The sequence below is a fragment of the Mytilus galloprovincialis genome, chromosome 5 (genome assembly GCF_965363235.1).
Source record: "Mytilus galloprovincialis chromosome 5, xbMytGall1.hap1.1, whole genome shotgun sequence".
NCBI classification, from domain to species: Eukaryota; Metazoa; Mollusca; class Bivalvia; order Mytilida; family Mytilidae; genus Mytilus; species Mytilus galloprovincialis.
Window position 1 is genome coordinate 68,537,785 of NC_134842.1, and position 21,708 is coordinate 68,559,492.

Below are 21,708 nucleotides of genomic sequence, written 5' to 3' on the forward strand. Positions count from 1 at the left end.
CTAATATTTTGCATGCATAAAACGTGGAATCATACAGAATAAAGGTTAAATATTGAAGCGTGTGGCATAGTTGATCTAGTTACAATATATTTGAGACATAAAAAATGTGGTGCATACTGAATAACGCGCGTTATTTCTTATAATTTCCATTTTAAACCGTAGAAAACCATGAAAAAACGTTGATGACGTCACGGGCACATGACTAAATTATGTTTATGAGTTCATAACAAAATAACGTCAGCCAATCAGATGACGCTTTACACCCAAAATTAAATTATTCCTTATTGGAGATGATGATCACTAAACGGGGACTCTATTAAAAAAGTTGAAAATCCAAGACACTAAAATAGCGATCTTGTCTAAAGTTGTATTATTCTCAATTAATAAGGTAGTACTTTTACACGCATCAATGCTCGACTCTTTTTGAATGATGTTCAAAGAATCGAAATAGAACTCTCTCCAGTCAATGTTACATAATAATATATATTCTATTGTTTTGATAGTCATTGAGACCCTTTTAACCGGAGCAACACGACAGGTGCCACATGTGGAATAAATCTGCTTATCCTTCCGGAGCACCTGAGATACCTCCTGTTTTTGATGGGGTTCATGTTACTTAGTATATAAAAATTATGAACTTCATTTATATTCTTGTTTTTACCACATAGAAAGAAGCAATACATTTGAATGTGTTGCTGTCCGTCTCACGCCGTTACATTTTGGTTGCATTTTTTCTCGGGAACTTTACTCAATCCATCATGATGCTATACGCTGTCATGCTTTAAAAGATTTAATGTTCAAAGTTCAACTTTTGCGACTTTTTAGTGTACTCCATTCGTATCTATGGACCGAAGGCAGCAATAAATATCTCGGATAGTCTTATATTAGTCCTTATTTTTTTTCAAAATCTTTCCATGGTTTTTTTTAAAACGTAAAATAGATAAAATAATATCGATACTCTCATAATACCCAAGGTAGAAACATGTTTAAAAAGAGTATCGATACTCTCATCATACTCAAAGTAGGAACACGTGTTAAAAGAGTATCGATACTCTAATCATACTATGTGTTAAAAGAGTATCGATACTCTGAATATGCTCATGGTAGAAACCTTTTAAAAGTGTATGGATATCCAAAGTAGAAAGCTGTTTAAAAGAGTATCGATACTCTCGAGGTAAATACCATTTTTCAAAGAGTATCGATACTCTCAATATACTTATGGTATAAAACCTATTTCAAAGAGTATCGATACTCTCAATATATTCATGGTATAAAACGATACTCTCAATATATTCATGGTATAAAACCTATTTCAAAGAGTATCGATACTCTCGAGGTGGATAACTGTTTAAAAGAGTATCGATACTCTCAAGGTAGAAAATCTTTTAAAAGCATATTGATTCTCTCAAGTTAGAAATCTATTTCCAAAAGTATCAATACTCTAATTATGCTCATTGTAGAAACCTGTTTTGAAGAATTTCGAATCTCTTAAATTAGAAAACAGTTACAAAGAGTATCGATACTCTGTCAAAAAAAAAACTCTAGTCTAGATGCTAAAAAATGGTTCTAGAAAAATAATCACAGGAGTTTTCTAACTTTGGAGGTAGGTAACGCTTTTTCGAGTATTGCTATTTTTGAAAAATGTGAGCAGTATTGATACTCTTTAGTAAAAAGAGCTATAACTAGAGTAGTAGTACTTTGTGGTATTATACATGGTACTTATAGTACTAGGCCGTGCTCTTGAAGTCAAGAAATAAAAGAACACCATACAACAAAGAGTGTCAATACTCTTTAGATTAGACTGTTATAGAAGTAAACATACGATTTAAGGTGGAAAAAAATCTGTTTTATACAAATTGAAGTAACTATCTTTGAGTATCAAAACTCTCTTCCAAATAAAATGAGAAGAATCTAACGAATTTATGATTATTTTTGTATTTAATGTCCTTATTGTACAAATTAATGTACATATTCTTCATGTAAAAAGTTAATATCAAAACCGGGCCAAAATGGGAATTATTTATTTTCCCTTTTTTTTTTTAACGTGTTACAATTTAAAACGCACAGCAGTAACTATATCTAGTTTCCATTGTCCAATTTGTCGATAAACTTACGAGTCGTTTGAAGTTATTCGCCTGAGCAGTTAATACAATGAATAACTTTTTCTTTAAATTATATTACCAGTGTTTTAGTTAATCTTTGTTTGAATTTTACATCATATTTTAATATTCATTTTGTGTTATAAACGAGTGTTTCCCATGATGCATTGTAGATAAGGGAATTACAACCTTTTTCTGCTTAATTAAGCTATGACATATGTTTACAGGTAGAAAATGCATATAAATTTAAAAAAAAAAGTAACATTTACTGAAGGAATGGATGCTCTTTTTGTAAATTCATAAGAGTGTATAATCGTTGACCAATGTTCATTTTGTATAAAGCGCTACATTCTAGAAATGTTCGTATAGTCAACGTTTTTACAACTCTACTGTATGGCAATTTTAAAAGGAGAATACAAATATATACTGATAATGATTACATTTGTTTTCGCTATAATCATAAAAACACGATTATTATAAAGTTTAATTCAAAATGACACGAACTTGATGGTAGCCAATCAAAACAACGCATTAAAGTGAAACATACATTACATGCACTTTTCTATCTGCGGGGAATATGTTCCTGAGGTAAATAAATATTCGCACATTTTATTAGGTCACACATGTGGCCGTAGGGATTTATTATACTTTATTGACAGAATCAAACATGTGTCTTTATCATACTACAAATATAAATATTATGAACATATTATCATTGATTATAGAGCAGTCAACTATTAATATATGGTTCAATTATACTTTCTTTGGCATTATCAATCAAACAATATATATATATATATATATATATAATGTGGGTTTTGTTTTAAATGTTTGATCCGTTACAATCGCTTATTCGGTATTTGAACATTGACATATTATATTGTCCTTGGTAGTGTCTTTTTAATTTTCGATAGTTACGATCGTATTTGATCTTTACATATAGTCATATATCCAATATCGTTTTTTGTATAATTGTTTTAATATGTCTACAGATTTTCGTATGATTACTGAGGCTCCAACTTCATTAACAACAGTTGTAAAGTATGTGAAGAGAGAAAATAATTACCTGTATGTATGTTTTAGTTCAAATTGATTTAAAAAAGAAGTGATAATCTTAATATATTATGCATGTACAGTGTGTGCTCCAATAATGCAAATCGTACGCAAAACTTTATTTGATTTACTGTTTTCAATGTTATGAAGTTATGGTGACATATATAAGAAGTGATGTAATTATATTTTAAGAAACAAAGGACGATTTTTATTAATTTTAGTTCTCTTTCACATAGTTTAATATTTGTTCAATTCTGATATACCAAAACTGAGGTAAATTAATATAAGATATGATAGTTGTAGCATATGTAAAAACAACTGGAAGTGTGATGTGTGTACAGATTGATGAAAGAGCAATTAACAACAAACAAACAACATTTGAGGTCAAGTAAATCAACGAATTGTGCGATAACATGTGTCTTAACACTATCACGTATTGCTTGTTTTACGATCAATTTGTTTAATATTTTATGCGTACGTGACGATTTTACTGAAAATATTGCAAAAAGAAAGAAACAGATAAAAATCCAACATGCATTTTATTAGTAATATGGTATCACACAACTATCAAGTTTCTTCGTGTTTAGAACGAATATACATGAAACAGTATCACTCTTGCATAAATGCTCTGTGTATAGACGTTATAACACTCTTACTTTAGGTGCTTGAGAAAATATCGCACATGTTATGGTAAGATTCCTAGTTATTTTTAGGTAAACCTTCACTTCAATTCCTATGATTATTTTTACTCTTGAATGCGATGAATACATACATGTACAAGTCTTGACAAGCAATATTGTTATGTGAGCAAAAGAGGGGCGAAAGATACAAGAGGAACCATCAAACTCATTAATCGAAAATAAACTGACAACGCTATGGCTAAAAATAAAAAAGACAAGCAGAAAAATAAAAGTACACAAGAAACAACATAGAAAACTAAGGACTGAGCAACATGATCTCCACGTATGTGCTATGGAAGGATAAGCAGATCCTGCTCCACAAATGCCTATTTGGAGTGTCGTTCCTGTAGAGGATGAACATTGGTGAAATGTTTGAGTAGTTGAAACCGTTGTTTAGATTTTCCCCATTATGTTTGTTATAATAATGTTTGAGTTTTGAATAATTTGCCGTATTCTAAGTGCAGTTGATCGTTTAGTATGAATGTATACTCCTTTTTGCTTTGGATTTTATAACAGATAACGTATATCCAGTAATTTTAAAATGGAACTGATATCACTGGTAAGGACGAAAAAGTGCAAAGAGGCAATAGAACTAATCAAAGGAGGATCTGATTTAGAATATGCGGATGAGGTATTGAAGGATTAAACAACATGTTTTATCTAAAAAGTTTATTTTCAATTTTATTTTTAAGATACGAAATGCTACCAAATTTTCTAAATCATGTGTAACACGGATTCCTGAATTAAATATTGATACTATTTAAAATAATTGAAATTCTTCAATTTGTGATAAAAATCTTAACGAACAATTTGTGTAGTGTATCAATTGTTTGCTCTTATCTAATCAGAATGGATGTACCTGTCTGCATTATGCAAGTTCTGAAGGATTGTCAGAAATAATTGTCGCAGCAGCACAGCATGGAGTTGACATTGAACAAAGAGATGAGGTAAATAGTTTGACAGAACCAAAACAATGCAAGTTCGATCAAAAACAATGTTCAAGAGCAAACTTGATTCAGGTAATAGTAATAATCACATAATAAATATAGAACATACAAAATAGACATTCAAAATAAAACGAATGGACATTAAGCAACATGGCTAAAGGAGAAAAGGCCTAATAAACATAAAAATAAAAATAAAACAGAATATTTCATGTGCTTTGCAATGGACGGTAGAGGGGAAAATATACCAGAGGGACAGTCAAAATCATAGATTGAAAACAAACTGACAACGCCATGGCTTAATCCTTAAAAGACAAACAGAAACATAATAGTACAGAAGCCACAACATAGAAAATTAAAGACAAAGCAACACAAAAAACTGGGGTGATCTCAGCTGCTTTGAAAGGGTGAGCACCCGTCGTGTTAATTTTGTTATTACAAATCCAGTCAATAGTCTTATTCGGTAGATCACATTCATAAATACGGAAAGTATTGTAGTTACCAATGGTAATTTTCAAAAAGTTTTAACTAACAAATCAGCAGACTTTAATTGCCTTGACCAAGCAAGAAGTAGTCAATTATCTTAGCGAAAAGTGCGTAGCAATCATATTTATGATAAGAGACATACACAGCACCATTTCAAGACAAAAAAAGTGAACTGGAAGGAATATACTTTCTTACGAATTGTACATACAAATTTGGATATGTGTTTTGAGTCAAAGAAAACCCGAGCTACATCATGAACATGTTTATAAGGAAAAACTTATTTTCTGTTTACAAATTGTTTCTTTTTCGGCCTTTTGACTTATTTGATCAAACGTCACTGAAGAGTCTTTTGTAGACGAAAAATGGGTCTTATGTATTAGATTATATGCCTGGCATATTTGATTATTATTTAACAATTATTACTGTTATTATTAAATCTAAAAGGACATTGAAATCAATATTGAATACATAAGAATGTAATCTCATTGCATAGCTGTTTACACTGTCAGTGTACATTTATTTCAATTATCAGGAGGGTGAAACTGCGTTATTCAAAGCTGTGAAAAATTCAAACATTGAATCAGTTGTAGCGCTGGTAGCCTTTAATTCAACAATAAATGTTGTCAACAATGTAAGTAAAACTTTAACATGAATCTATACTGAAAAAATAAAGTGCATAGGGCTAAAATCAACAGGAACAAAGATAAAGCTGACATCTCTTACAATGTTCGACAGGAATAACATATTATAAATGATAATTTTGTAAACATATACTGAGTGTATAAAAGGCATGGGAATGTGTTTTATTATTACCAATATTTTGGTATGCCATCGTCTGATGCATTGGTAACAAGAGCACTAGTTATAAACAGCTTTTATCTGGTTGAACATATTACCATTACTCAAGAGAGATAAAAGATATATATGTTATTAAAAGTCTATATTTAATCCACAATTTGTTATATATATTTTATTTATATATATATTAACATGCATATACCAAGTCAGTGATATGACAGGTGTTAGATCCAGGAAGATGAAGTATAAATGCCAATGTTCGTTTGCGATGTTTTAGCTTTTGATAATGACATTTGCTTGTTGACATTCCGTTTAGAATTTCCTTTGAGTTCGGCTTTTTGAAAAAAATATGTTTTCTTATTTTCTACTTAATAAACGAGTTCCTTACTTTTGCTGTCAACAAAGTTGTTGTTGTTATCATTCGACCTTTTATGATGTCGATCGACTGATGCATGCTACAGAATTGGAACAGTTCATCAATATCACACTGTCAAGTTGTATGACTAATGACAAGTATTGTCTGATTAGTTTAAGATTGTTGTTGGGAATAAAAGCACAGCTGATAGATATTGCATACGGACAGTCATATTTGCCGTGAACACTAGGCAGACCATAACGTTTACACAAACAAATTAACTTAAAGTGGTTTGGGAGTCTAAAATAAAAATGAGAGAATTTGTTCATACTTAGCCAAAACGTATTACTTATTGATAGATGTACAAAAATATAATGAAAATGATAGGTCACCGCGCATTTTGGCAAGCTACAGGTTGTGACAAAATGACACATTGTGTATGGAATATACAGGAAAAAACACCATTTTGTGATTAGAAACTAAACAAAATGATAGAATTGTAAATAAATTAGGAAAATATAGCTCTCAGACAATGCTTTAAGAATATCAAAAGAAAAGATAGGGTCACCGTGCGCTTTTTCCGTCTAAAATGCAAAATAGGAAAAATCCATGTAGATTCCTTCAGAAAATGCACTGTTTTAGAGTAACCTCCCCTTAAAATGTCAATTTAAAAACATTTAAAAAAAAATCTACACTTGTAAAAATCTAAGTATATAATATAATATTTATATAATAGTTCTTGAAAAACTGGTCATTATCGTGATACATGGACTGCCCACAGGACAGTGGTATTGAATAAGATAGTGATAATGACTGAGCCGAAGGCGAGTTCATTATCACTGTCGCAGTCAATACCACTGTCCTACGAGCAGTCAATGTATCACGATGATGACCAGTTTTTCAAGAACTATTATGTTTATTTCATTGAGAAACCATGTTTTTGAAAATTCTCATAAATTCAAAATGCCTAAAGCGAACTCGAGTAGTTGTACGATTTCATTGGCAAAGAGTAAAGACCAGTCGTAGTAATACTGCTATTCATTTTTGTGCAATTTTTCAGTATATAAATACTTAATCAAGATCTCTTTAATTTTATTATTAACGAAAACATATAATAAACAATTCAACAACTGAAATATAATATTAAAAACAGGAACATGCTTTAAAAAGGTACATCTCTCTAAACAGAGAAACCACGCCCCATCGGTCATTAACAGATAAACCACGCCCCAACGGTCATTATCAGACGGAAACCACGCCCCACCGGTCATTATCATGTAAAAGTTTGTTAACGACCGGTTTTCTGATCCGTTTTGTTCTGTTAATGACCGATGGAATTTATTACTGAAGAATAATAAATGGCATGTGACCCCTTTTTATCCAATAAGAGAATCTTATTCTCAACCGATATGAAATAAAATATATTCTTATAAATTGGTTCTTTTATATTAAAATTCACATTAAATATCGGCATTCCTGCATCAAATTTTGCTAACTTGTTATAAAATCTGGACAATAGGTTCTTTGTTTTTCACAATCCAAGATGGCGAAAGACACCACAACCACCTTACACAATATTATTATCATTGTTAACTAGGGTTCAAGTTAAATGTCAATCTTATTTTGACATTTAACATTGTTAGTCTTTCGTGTGAATTATGAAGATCATGTACTGTACGATAATACAATTGTATACTTATGGAACATATTTTATATTTATGAATAAGTTACATGTGGTAAGGCTTTCGTGTGAAATATGAAGATCATGTAATGTACGAGAATACAATTGTATAGTTATGGAAAATATGTTATATTTGTTGTGGTTAGGCTTTAGTGTGATTTATAAAGATCATGTAATGTACGAAAATACAGTTGTACAATTATGGAACATTTTTTATATTGATGAAAAATTTACATGACTGCTTATACATGTTTTTGTTTGTTTTTGGCTTTGCCAATTGTTATTCAATTACATTATAACATCATGATTTGGCATAACGAAAAAAAAAGCGGCCTACCGTTCAATTGGCTAATTGGATTAAAACGATTCCTGTCTATAACAGTAATACACACATAAACAATAATTATGGATTGTTTTGAATTTGATGTCAATAGATACTATCCGTTCAGTACATTATTGTAATGGTTTAATTTGATAATTATTACTTGTTAAACGATTAAGATTTGATCTTGTTTTCTGGTGTAAACCGAAATTCGGAAAAAAGTCACCAGATATTAGATCATATAGTATAAAAATCATTGTGTAAATAAATCTGCTTGGTTATCTCTTTCTTTAATTTAGATGCAGCTGACTTAACTAATTTTTTTTTCAAAAGTAATACTTCTTTTTCAGAAAGGACAAAGTCCCTTAGACATAGCAGTTGCAAAAAAAGACGCTGCGGTTGTAGAATTACTTTGTAGTTTAGGATCATCAGTAACGATTGATGATTGGACAGTTGGAGGTGTTGATGTCGATATTCTTAACAAAGAAGACCAGAAAATAATGAGAGTATTAATAAACCAACTAGAACGAGAAGCCGAGAACAATTATGGGTATTGTAATATACAACAATATGCAAACGATTATATTTTATTTTTGAGGGATTATTCAGAGTTTCTGAGGAACAGGATAAACTGTCAATAATCATAATAATACTGTAAATATTTAAATTTTTATATCGAAAACTCAAATGATAAGTCTGAACTTTGATATATATTTGTAAGCAGTATAACAACTCCGTAACAGACCCTAAACATATCTCGTAACACTTAGTAAATGCTTTTCATATCGGTTTTGACAGCATTTAATGATGATGTGGACTGAGTAGACCAGATGTTTGTTTACTTGATTGTGTTGATAAATGAATGTTTGAATATAGTGATAGTTGTTATCTAGTCGTTTGTTGTATTTGTGTTTTAAATTTTGTCATTTGAATAGGAACTTTAGTTCTCGAATTTTCCAGGAAGTTAAGTATTTTTGTGATTTCAATTTTACTATAACAGCAAATATCATCCACATCTTCAAGTATCTGACATTGCTACTGCTGGTGGACGTTTAGTCCCCTAGGGTATCACCAGCCCAGTAGTTAACACTTCGGTGTTGACATGAATATCAATAATATGGTCATTTATATAAATTTCCTGTTGACATTAAATTTTTTTGAAAAAACATAGGATTGTTTTTTATTCCGGGCATAAATTACCTTACCTGTATTTGGCAAAACTTTTTGGAATTTCGGATCCTCAATGCTTTTCAACTTTGTACTTTTTTTGGCTTTATAAATATTTTGATATGTGCGTCACTGATGAGTCTTATGTACAAAATGTAGACGAAACTAGCGTCTGGCGTACAAAATTATAATCCTGGTACCTTGGAAAACTATTTAAAATCTAAGTGGTTGTAACCGCTGACATGTTTAAATCATGAAGCAAACTTATCTTTCTGCAAACTGATATAATGTATACTTCTTGTTTTCCCTTGTTGCTTTTGAGATAATAATATACCAACATCATTTTAAGTGCATTAATTTGGATTATGCTGAGTTTGGTCTCTTTACTTTGATTATACCTTTGCTTTGCTCTGTATAATATGTGATATGTTCAATAGCATATTTTATTATTTATGATAACAAATACGAAAACTTACTGAAACTGTTACTTTTAATGAACAATGATAGCTGTTAAATTATGGAAAATATGTATCTATAAGTCGTTTTGCAATTAAAATATCAAAGTAAAGGTATTTTTATTGTAGAAACAATGCTTTTGGAGTCTGCTACGTGAATCCTGGTGAAGATATTTCATTATTCAAAGACATCACACTCAATACCGACAATATTAGCACCAACTTTTTTTTATGTTGTTCAAAAATTATCCCAGAGTACACTGAAATTTCATTACATCTTGGTTCTGAAGACCGAATTTTCAGCGATGTTTATGAAATTAAAACATGGGGTGACACTCCAACATGTTTAAAGTTGGACATCTCTGTGCTAGGATTTGTTGAAGAAAATCAGCTGGTTGTAATAATGCCATTAGAAGGTTTTGTAGAGGGCAATATTTCAGGTCAGTCATTTACAGACGGAGAGCACCCAGAAGAGGTTAGTTTGTTTAAATCACCATTTGTTCAATTAAAGTCAGATGTATGTACTCTTTCTTGGGTCAATAGTGATTATCTTTTTTACTCCTATCAAATCAATATAACAATCTGAAAAAAGTTCGAAAGCAAACACATTTTCTTGTTGACACGAGACTGTACTATATTCCTTAAATTAAGAGACTGGGCTTGATTGTCAAACTGATGTAGGCAGTGATTTCTCAGATGATATATATATATTATCAATTGTTATGCAAACTTAAACAGAAATGAACCTTAAAACTTTGGTTTATTTTGACTATCTTACTTATTTAGGTTGTTGAAAAGCTCTGAACTAATCACCCTTTTTGGGGTTTTCCTATTCATATCTTTTTTTTCTGGTGGGGTTTTCTGTGTTTGTACGTTTAACACAGACAAGTTATGTTAGTGATTTTATTATCTGTATCTTTTAAATTTATATTTTCATTCTTTTTATTCTTATGTTTGAACATGTTTCAATTGGTATAACGTCATGGTATCGGCATTTATGTAATCAAATATATCTTTAATCTATTATTTACTACAAACCGATATATGCCTAAAAACAATGCATCTTAAGTCGTTCGGTTATAACTCCATCAGTTTACCACCCATAGCTGTAGTTCTATTTTATTGGAATTTAATGTATGTAAACTAAGGCATCTATATCGACACTAATACTTTTTTCAGTATACGGAATTTAATATAAAAATAGACTTAACAAGAATGAAGACGGCCACGTTCGTTGTATTATCACAGCTTCGGCAAGAAGAGTTTGACGTTACGCAAGAAGCAGTCAAAATTATTCCTCAATCAGAAAGTAGTGCAGAAATCAACATACCCGATGGAGCATTTAAGTCACCAGGAAAATTAATGCTTAATGTAGGATGTATAAAAATGATTTGATAAGAATACAGAAAAATATTTCTATAAGTATCTAATTATTAGTGTTTTTTTTTAATGTGAACACAAACATAAATCTGTTTTTTTACCATCATAATTTTTATCATAATGATTGTATTGCAAGCAATCTTTTTATAAAGTCTTTTTGTAAATGTTTCAAAAATGAGTGTTTTGTTCTTCAATTTGCCATATAGCAATTTTTTATTTCTTGAGAAGGATTTTTAGATAGATATCTAATTTTATAGTTGCTAATAGGTTTTAACAAATAATGTTGTAGCGACTTTTTGTATTATTACTTCAAAAATAATTGTAATTAAAAAATCAAAATGCATCGATTTTCCATTTGAGGTGGCTAATACGAATGATTGGAACAGTGAGGAAACGGTCTTGTTCACCAATGTCATAGATTTAACAATGCAGACTAAAATCCAACCTGCCAAACCTGTAAATGTGAAACTTCCTCTGCATTCACTGACTGTATCTGTCGATGACCTAATAATAATAGCCTCACATAAAGATATTCCAGAAACAGAGAAAGATTGGGAAATTTGTCCAACAAATGTAAAAATTGAAGGGAACATGATATCATTCAGTGCAGAACATTTTACATGGTAGGTTTTTATCACATGTTGGTATGTGAAAAGAACAATATACCGCTAACATATCTTAGACATTATAAACACAGCAAAACCTCAAAACCATTCAAATGGGTAGTCAACGTTGACGTCAGAAGGTTGTATGAATGAGTGATAAATCGTATTTTGTGCAAAACAAAATATTGTTACTTTTAGAGGACATGCTATCTACATCCGCATCGGAATAAACAAATATCCTCTACATGCATTTTTTTGTTCGTATTGTGCTTAACTCAGAACACGATAATTTCAGAAAGAACGACAATTGACCATCTCACTAGATAACTCAAAGTTCATCTATCTAATCAAACTTAAAACAAATAATTCTAAGCCTGCCTAACATCATGCTTCGTGTTGCTTAATCATTAGTTCATATGTTTACCTGTCCCTCTATTCTAGAAGTTATCCGAGATAAATTCAACTTCTCAATTCCGGGTTCAATATTTTTTTCGATAAAAATGTATGTCATGACTCTAATATGAATATGGTTTTGTGTATGTATCTTTTGTCATGAAAATAAGTTGTGTTTTTGAGTTCAAAACATTTCATTTCGGTTACATTTTAGAGCTGAAAAACTATCAACATAGATGAATCAGTTCATGTCTTAAAGTTATATTATAGTCAATAGCTAATTCGCTAAATTGCAGTATGTGGTGTAGTGTATGTGATATGCTTATCAATCTTCAGCACATGAGGCATACAACAAATAATGTTATCTTTCTTTGCAACATAATGTTTGCTGCAATCGGTTACGCAGTTACTATGATAATTATTCCTTTATGATAATGCATGTTTTTGTTGGAATCAGGTTTGCTGTTGGATCAAAGAAAAATTTCCAGAACAGTGCAAAATCCGCAACGTTGGCTGTTCTCCAATACAGACCGACAGAGATATTTGCAGGTCTGAAGAAAGAGACAGATAATAAATTGACCTTAATAGTTGAAATAGCATTGAAACATTTTGGAAAAAAGAGAAGGAAATTTTGGAGACAAAAGGGGTTTAGACTGCAGACAATAGAATACAGAGACGGTGTAATTCAAGATGGGGAAAAGCTAAAGGTATATTTCTATAATTATGTTCGTTTTTGAATTACATTCGCTAAATACCATCATATACTAGTTTTAAGCTGTCCATAAGTGTACTTACATGCTTCGCTTCCAGTCTAAACTATATGTTCATTTCGGTTATTGTAATACATTGTTTTCAATGTTTGCATTTCTTTTTTTGGTGTTCACAGAAAACAGACTGTAAAAACGTACTTAATATGCTATATAAGATACCTGTTTCAGTGTCACGTAGTACTTCTCTATTACATATACTTACTCTATGAAAGGAAGAAATCTAATGTTGATTCTGAATTACACAATGTTAGTTTGGAAACCTATACCTTTAAATTAGAACAATGTTTATATGTGTTTCCCTTTACATGTAGTGCTTTAACCAATAAAAAGACAGAATTAACACAAAATTGCAAATAAAGAAACGATTGACAAATCGTGGTTTTCTATAGCATCATCAAGATATTTTATTTCTTTTCCGAAAATGTTTCTCACCAAAATTGCTTATCTAATTATTTTTTAAAGGCTTATAATTTGATACGCCATATGAACGTTTCATATACATAAGATTTTTTTGTGAAGCTCAGATATTTATAAAATCAAACAAATTTAAATTTGAGGAGCATTGAGGGCCCTATCTTCAGAAACTTGTCCCAAATACGACCAAGGTCATTTATCCCTTTGATACGACAATCCATAGTATTTCGAATAATTCATACTTTACAAACAGTAAATTTATAAAAATGACTATATTTATATTGAACGATATAAGAAGTGATTTTGATACTTCTTGAATAATGTTCATGTCGAAGTACAAATGTTTTATCACGTATACATCAAACAAATGACAGTTAAGATCTCTGGTTTTATCTTAAATGAAACTCACTGACTGCGTATTTAATATTTGGGATGTTTTACGGTATTATTTTGTCCTGCATGTTCTTGCATTTACTTGTATTGTAGTGCTGTCATGTAAAGTGTACATTTTAATGTTATATTTAACATTATCATAAAAGTGAGAGGTTTGGCTAGCGGCAACACCAGGTTCAACCCACCATTTGTTTTCTTAAAATGTCCTGTACCAAGTCAGGAAAATGGCCATTGTTATTAAAGTTCGTTGCTGTGTCTGTTACATGTTTACGTTATGTTTCTGTTGTGTCGTACACGTAGTCTTATATTTGATGTGTCTATTTCAGTTTTGGATTGTAACCAAGATTTTTTTCTCAATCGATTTAATAATTTCGAACAGCAGTACAATATTGTTGTCTTTATTTATATATCTTTTTTTTTTCTAATCTTAGATTTCCTTAGAAGGAAATTTTCAGATAGACACAATTAGAAGTTCAAAAGAACACATCATATTCAACCATAACAAGAAAAGGAACTATTGTACGTTTTATATTGTTTCTGAACAACAAGAACCACCTATAGGTGACGTCGTTGTGGTCAGGACTACGAAGAAAATAGTTGAACAAACTGTTATTGATAAATTAGAAAACAAAATCAAACCTGGACTATGGTCGGTCTTATGTAACAACGTGGTTAAAGTAGCAACATCTACATCTAGAAAAGTAGCAATCGAAAATGGTATTGAGGAACTGGTCAGATTACCAATCGATGGACAACTGTTTGGTATTATATTGTTTTTATTTATTTGTTTTAATGTGTTTGTTAAAGATACAAATACAGGTAAATGATAAACACATTGTTTACGACCAGATTGTCATCCTGTCTAACCAATTGCAAACTCTTTATTCAAGAGCTTTTAGCTGCTACTCATAATTTATGAAACATCACCAGTGTCTTAGAAGAAAGATGAACCAATGATATTTCCAAGATCGTCGCTACCTTGATGAAAAGGTTCTTCTTTCTCTAAAGCATTTGATTGTGCCATTAAATAAACGACACTTCGTTTGGAATTACACTTGGAGCTCGGTATTTTATTTTAGTATTTTTGAAACAGTTCAAAAAAACATTCAAACGTCGAGATGTCAGATTCAATTGTCGGAAAGTGAATGCGGTCTTTCAGTTTTGTCATTAACAAATAATACATGAACAAATAAACAGTAATAGAGTTGTCGGCATTAGCATCAGTCTGTTCGAATTACATACGCCTTTTCAGTTTGTTCGATTTAACAAAAGCAACAGAGGGACGAAAGATACTAAAGGGACAGTCAAACTCATCAATCTAAAACAAACTGACAACGCCATGGCTAAAAATGAAAAAGACAAACAAACAACAGCACACATGACACAACATAGAAAAACCAAAAAATAAACAACACGAACCCCACCAAAATACTAGGGTGATCTCAGGTGCTCCGGAAGGGTAAGCAGATCCTGCTCCACATGTGGCACCCGTCGTGTTGCTTATGTGATAACAAATCCGGTAAATAGTCCAATTCGGTAGGTCTCATTCATGGAAGGAAAGGGGCTTGTATTTATGACGAAAGGAACATATCCGATATCATTTGTGAAACGGTTATTCCATAACGGTCAACCAACTCGTGATGGCGTCCGTAAAATTTACAAAGGGATGATTTCAACTTCACCATTTGGAACTCTTGGTTTAATAGCTTCCTTGTGAGCAGCAACCCTCTGTCAAGACAATCATGATGGGAAATGCAAACAAGGGAATATCGTATCAATTGGGAGATCCAGGTGCTGCTGGAATGCTGCTTTTTAGAAATGGAAAGTTCACAATTAGAAAGCTGTAAACGTTTAGATGTCAGATTCAATTGTCTGAAAGTGAATGCGGTCTTTTAGTTTCGTCATTAACAAATGATACATGAACAAATATAAAATGTAAACAGTAATAGAGTTGTTGGCATTAGCATCAGTCTGTTCGAATAACAGACGCCTTTTCAGTTTGTTCGAATCCATATTATGTTTTTTTTAGTTTTGTACCACGCTTAAGATCAAAATATCGAATACAATAAAACAATAGTCATGATGATTGAGTAAGCGAAAGACATTTTGCCTTTACACTACAGCAATAGTTAAATACATTTATACTTTTTGAAATAAAATCAACAAATTGATGTTTAAATAGTATTATTTCAAATGTATACTTTAAGCATTTATTATATTGTAGATGAAAACCAAGATGTGCGTGTAAATATAGATGATTCACAATGTAAGTTTAGTATTAGTTAATTTAAAAAGTAAACATATTAAAAAAAGAAACGCTTAACCATTAAGTAAATTGATTTTTCTACAGTTTGAATGAATAATATTTTCTTTGTTGATAAAAACCAGTTTGATACGTGTATTATATCACTGTGAATACACAGTCATATAATAAGGAGCGTTATATTTGCATGATTATAGAAACAGAAAGATCACTATATATGTAAAATACCAACAAAGTACCAAATTTATTTTTTGATATTAAACGAATGGCGTAATGAACCCTAAAAAATATCTATTTAGTTTTAAGCCTAGGTCTTTAAAAAGTAAAGGACTGCCGCTAACTAAAATTGTGACTTCCGAATTATACTTATTAATTGGTTTATACTAAAATGAGCAAAACACTGAGTGTCACTTGTGTAGCAGTATCTACTTACCCTACCATGGCTCCTGAGATCACTACTAAATTTAGGTGGGGTTTGTGTTGCTAAGACTTTATTTTCTATGCTGTGTTGTGTATAATATTGCTTATCTGTTCATTGCCTTTTTTCTTCCTTTTTTTTTTTAGCTATGTCGTTGTCAGTTTATATTTGATTCATGAGTTTAAATTCCCTATAATATCGTTCGTCCCTCTTCCTTGACGGCTGCCATTTTTTTGCAAATTGTATATATTTTTTATGCTAATTCTTGTTGAAATGATTCACAAAGATACATTATTTAATTTTAAGTAAAACATTCGGTGGAAATTTTTTCTTTGGGGTATTCGTCATTTTTTTTTTAGAACCACATGTTCATTTTTTTTTGTTTAGTACACAATGGGGTGATGGTGTTACATTTTTTTTGTTAGTATTTAAAAGTTGTTCATTACTTATGAAATATTAATTATCCTTCGTGTTTGAAAACTGCAATATTTATAATAACTTTACCAGGTTGACATTTTCATATTTTTAATCTTTAAGGTAAGATTCCTGTTCTTCGAAAATCATCATTATTTAGACTCGGACAACAATTAAGTGAAGATGAATGCTACACACTTGGAGTAAAATTGAATATCTCCGATGAGAAACCATCGAGCATAGAGTCAACATTGGAATTTAAAACCGCGATGTTCGAAATATGGAGACCTCCTAGGCCTAATGAAACCTTGGTTTTTAATTTAGTTATAGCACTTAAAAAGATACGCAAGGGAAATGAAGCCGATGCCGTTCAAAAAGCTTTTGTAGACAATGTAGAATTCAAACCAGATGGTTAAGAAAATGTAAACATCAAAAAAAAAAATTAAAAATCTATCTTCATTGAATAGATATTATAGCGTCATATAGAAATAAATTTTGAATATTTTCTAAATGTTGTTACTTTTCTCGGTTAAACAGTCAATTTTTTGTCATGCTTAGGCCTATACCAGCTTACTATGTGGTATTGGTTGTATGCATTGGTAAGAGCAATGCCTATAATTTATTGTATCATTGTCTTTTGTATTATGTGATCAATCGTTTTAACTGAGACAAACCAACTGGCTGGAGCAGAACAATGGGTACATTAAACCACGTGATTATAAACAAAAACCCAGCCACATGAGATTGAAATGTTAATAAACAAAACATAATAAATACATATCTGAAATGTTAAATGATCTGACATCTTTGATTTCTTGTATTTAGCTTCCTCAACTCTTTCAAAACAGTTGTATGCAATTTATATTGATACTCAACTTCAGTGTCAATTAGTATGGTTTTATCGGTACTGAACTATTCTTTTCAAAAACACAAGAACACATCCGCTACATCCCAGGTCCTTGACTGAATTAAAGCTTATGTTAAGCCTTGCTTTTTTGTACTCGTATTGTCATCTAATAAAAGCATGTTGATTATAAGGTGTTTTTTCTGTCTCATATCTTTCTATTTGAACCCGTCCAGAACTTCTTACTACAGCCGTAAACAACATCTTGTCTTGCATTGTATGTATTATTTTTGGTAAGGTTAACTTTCCGATAATAATACCTGTCACGGCCAGGCCGGGAAACTGGGTAGGCAAAACCCATATTTAATCAGCGAATAAAACAATGTGTTCAATGTCATTTAAAAAAAAAAGGGAAACCTAGTGTGTGAACAGGGTAATCGTCTCACATCATAGTGCAGTGACAGAAGCATATTGACAACAATAACAAAAAAGAAATTCAAAATCATAATCATCCTAAGTTACATACGGTTAAACATTGTCTTACTTATAGACACACATGGCTTCTATATTTTTATTATATAATATACAAAGGTAACAAAAAGATAGGCCGGAAACAACTGTTGCCAGATAGATTTTATTCACAAGTAGTCAGGTCAAGTTTTGAGGCGATAGTCTTAGTGTATTTATATGAACTGTTATTTACTAGAGTTGTTTGGAAAAAAAAATATTTATTGATGCTAAAGTAAATATTTTAATAAAAAAAAAGACAGTAAATATATCGGTGAAACAAAAAGTTCAAACCTATTTGAAATTTAAAGTACCAATGAACTTATGTTTATGCAAGGTTGATTATATTCATAAAAAGAGTCCTGTAACAGCTAAAAAGTATTCGTGAATCATCCAAAAAAGAGTCCGTGTAACACTCGTTAAAGTACTGATTTTCTATAGCTCTGTTTGGGACAAAAGTCGTACAACAGTATAATTCCCAGTGCTAAATAATAACAATACGACTAAGAAGATTTCAGATAGTTGACATAAGGTCAATTGGGATGTCCTGAAAAACAAATAGTTTGACTTTTTGTGATCTGCAGTTTTGGTAAAATTGTTAAAATTAACTTCATAGTTGATTTCAATACTATGTATATCAAAAGGGCTTAAAAGGAGTTCATAATTGATTTACATAGTAAGATAAATACATTTAAAGTATGTGTGATGATAGTAATCAAACCATGACAAATACAAAAGATTATTTAAACATAAAGGACTGTTCGACAAAAACTTTAAATGATTCATTATTTGCGTTGAAATTTCATACTGAAACAAACTCTGACGTATTTGAAGTGAACAATAATAAAATGAAGTATGTGTTACCATATAATTTCTGTCCTTGTTAATTTATTGTGTACACTATTATGGAAATAGATATAGGAAGATGTGGTGTATGTATTCAAACATATTATTTGATGTTATTTTTTAATACGGTATTCAATATATCGGGGTAACTTGAGTAGTTGGAGATATATATTGCTAACACTGTATTTTGTTTTCTCGTAGTATAATTTCTATGCCAGAGCAATTGAAATGCCTACATAGTTTCTTTCCTCGATTTGTAATTGATGGTAATAATAACAAGTATCGTTGTGTGAAGCATGTTCAAGATGCAGAGTTAAAAGATTTAAAGGTAACAGTAACCTGCACAAAACGGTACTTATAAATATTATCAATTTGTATTCTATTTCATTTCTTTGATTCATTCAGGAAGAGTCACATGCAAATCTATATTTTCAAAAGTAAATTGAAAACGGCTGATAGAAAAGTGATATTACATAGTAATGTTTAGATTAACTAAAAATCGATAAATTTTGTGACGTCTTGTATATTGTATGAGATTGTGTTTTTTTTTTTTTTTTTAGTGTGTATACATTATTAATCATTTAACAAAATACTATTTTGCAATACAAACGATATTTCAGATGTGCACAATGAAAGAGAATTGAAATAACAACTTATATTGTTACTGTCAAAGAGGCATTTTGATATCTATAGAATTCGTACAAAATAAAATGATCGAAACCAGAAACATGGTAATCATGGTAATATATCCTTGCAACGACCTGATATAAAGGCTGTAATTGTCTTATACTAATATGCATTATAAATGTGACAAAGCAGGGTAGCCACTATGATGGACCTGTGATAGTTGTGAGTAAATAATAAATTAGATAGAACTGAAGAGGACGGTTAATTAACCCTAAGACTACACCTTCGCGTTAGATTCTATACGACCAAAATTTCACATAACTTAAGCTGTACAAAACGCTTATTATAACACGACAAAGCATAGTTTATATAGTTTGAACTTATATTGCAGTAGTTGTATGTTGACCTTCAATCAAAGAGATCAGTGTCAACTGATTCTTAATCGTGTTATTACTATAAAACATATTTTAACTATTATCAAACAATAAATCGTTAAAGACGTTTAAATAAATCAACAATAGTATATATAGTATTTAGATAAACATCGTCGATCATTTTAAAAGGCATTTAATGTCATGTTTAATGAGAAGTTGCCAATTGATAATTGGAGTACTACACACTTTATTCCGCAAACAACCATAGGATATATACCCTTTAATCGTCTTGAAACCAACTTAGGTAAGAAAAACTTACCATTTCAACTTGTTTTATTTTGTTGTGATATTAAATGTAAAAACCATAATAAACTAAATGTAATCAATAAGAGTCATTGTTTCTAATCTTACACATGTATATTACTTATTAGCCTTATATACTCTTGATTTTAAGTTTCTTGTGATTACCTCTAAAAGAAAAATATAAAGAAGACTGTTTACAATGCTGAAATGATTTATATGCATAATGCAAAGTTGCCTTATGAGTATTTGCACCCATCCACCACTTTAATCTCTATTTTACGAATATTCACGAGGGATTTAATAAAAAACGACAATGTAGGTTCATTTGGCTTTCGACAATAAACAAACATGTACCACTTAGGAAACTATTACCTATTCCGACGAAAATATATGAAGCTATAACAAGTTTGGCATGATTAATGATAAAAAACGAAATTCATCTATATCATGTATACTAATATGACAGACAGAAAACAACGACATCCATAATACTACAAACCATTGACAAGCACATATATTTTGATAATGTGAAAGGGTTACACTTACGTACATTACCTTGGACAATTTGAAAAACAATGGGCTTTGACTAATGATCGATGACATTGCAGGATATGACAAGCCCTTGAATGCCTTTGTCTGTTGTCGGTTGACATGTTACGCTTTCACATACAATCCATTGCAAATATCAGCTTTATTAATGTACTAGTTAATAACAATGTTTTATTATGTGGAACACCAATTGTAGTTTGAGTCAAAGTTTCATAACCATATCCATATTTGGCACAATTTTCAATATGCTTGTATTACGGCCTTTTAACATTTTTAATTATTGTTCCACTGACGACTTCCTAGTATACAAAAGGCACATGCGATGCATTTAAATATTACCCTTGATTTAAGCACCACTGAATGAATATTATAGTTTATCTATTTTACTACAGTTTCAAGAACCAAATAATCGACAGTTCTACGCTAGTGAGTTTACTGTTGATGACATGTTTATAAGTCTTTGTAACCTGAAGGCACAAACCGCACTACCAGATTTTGAACATTTTATCACGTTTTTTGTTTAATTTGCAATGATCTTCTGAAACTTTGTTTTTGATTTGACCTTTCC

General features: G+C 30.8%; 1 protein-coding gene across 1 annotated transcript; it reads left to right on the forward strand.

The window, feature by feature from the left end:
• Positions 1-3,499: 3,499 nt before the first annotated feature.
• LOC143074686 (uncharacterized) lies at positions 3,500-17,588 on the forward strand. Its single transcript, XM_076250032.1, has 11 exons — positions 3,500-4,463; positions 4,681-4,779; positions 5,795-5,893; positions 8,769-8,968; positions 10,170-10,515; positions 11,220-11,411; positions 11,781-12,043; positions 12,876-13,125; positions 14,427-14,757; positions 16,220-16,261; positions 17,214-17,588. Exons 1-11 carry the CDS (start codon positions 4,374-4,376, stop codon positions 17,504-17,506), a joined length of 2,205 nt encoding a protein of 734 aa, XP_076106147.1. The 5' UTR covers positions 3,500-4,373; the 3' UTR covers positions 17,507-17,588.
• The last annotated feature ends 4,120 nt before the right edge of the window (positions 17,589-21,708 follow it).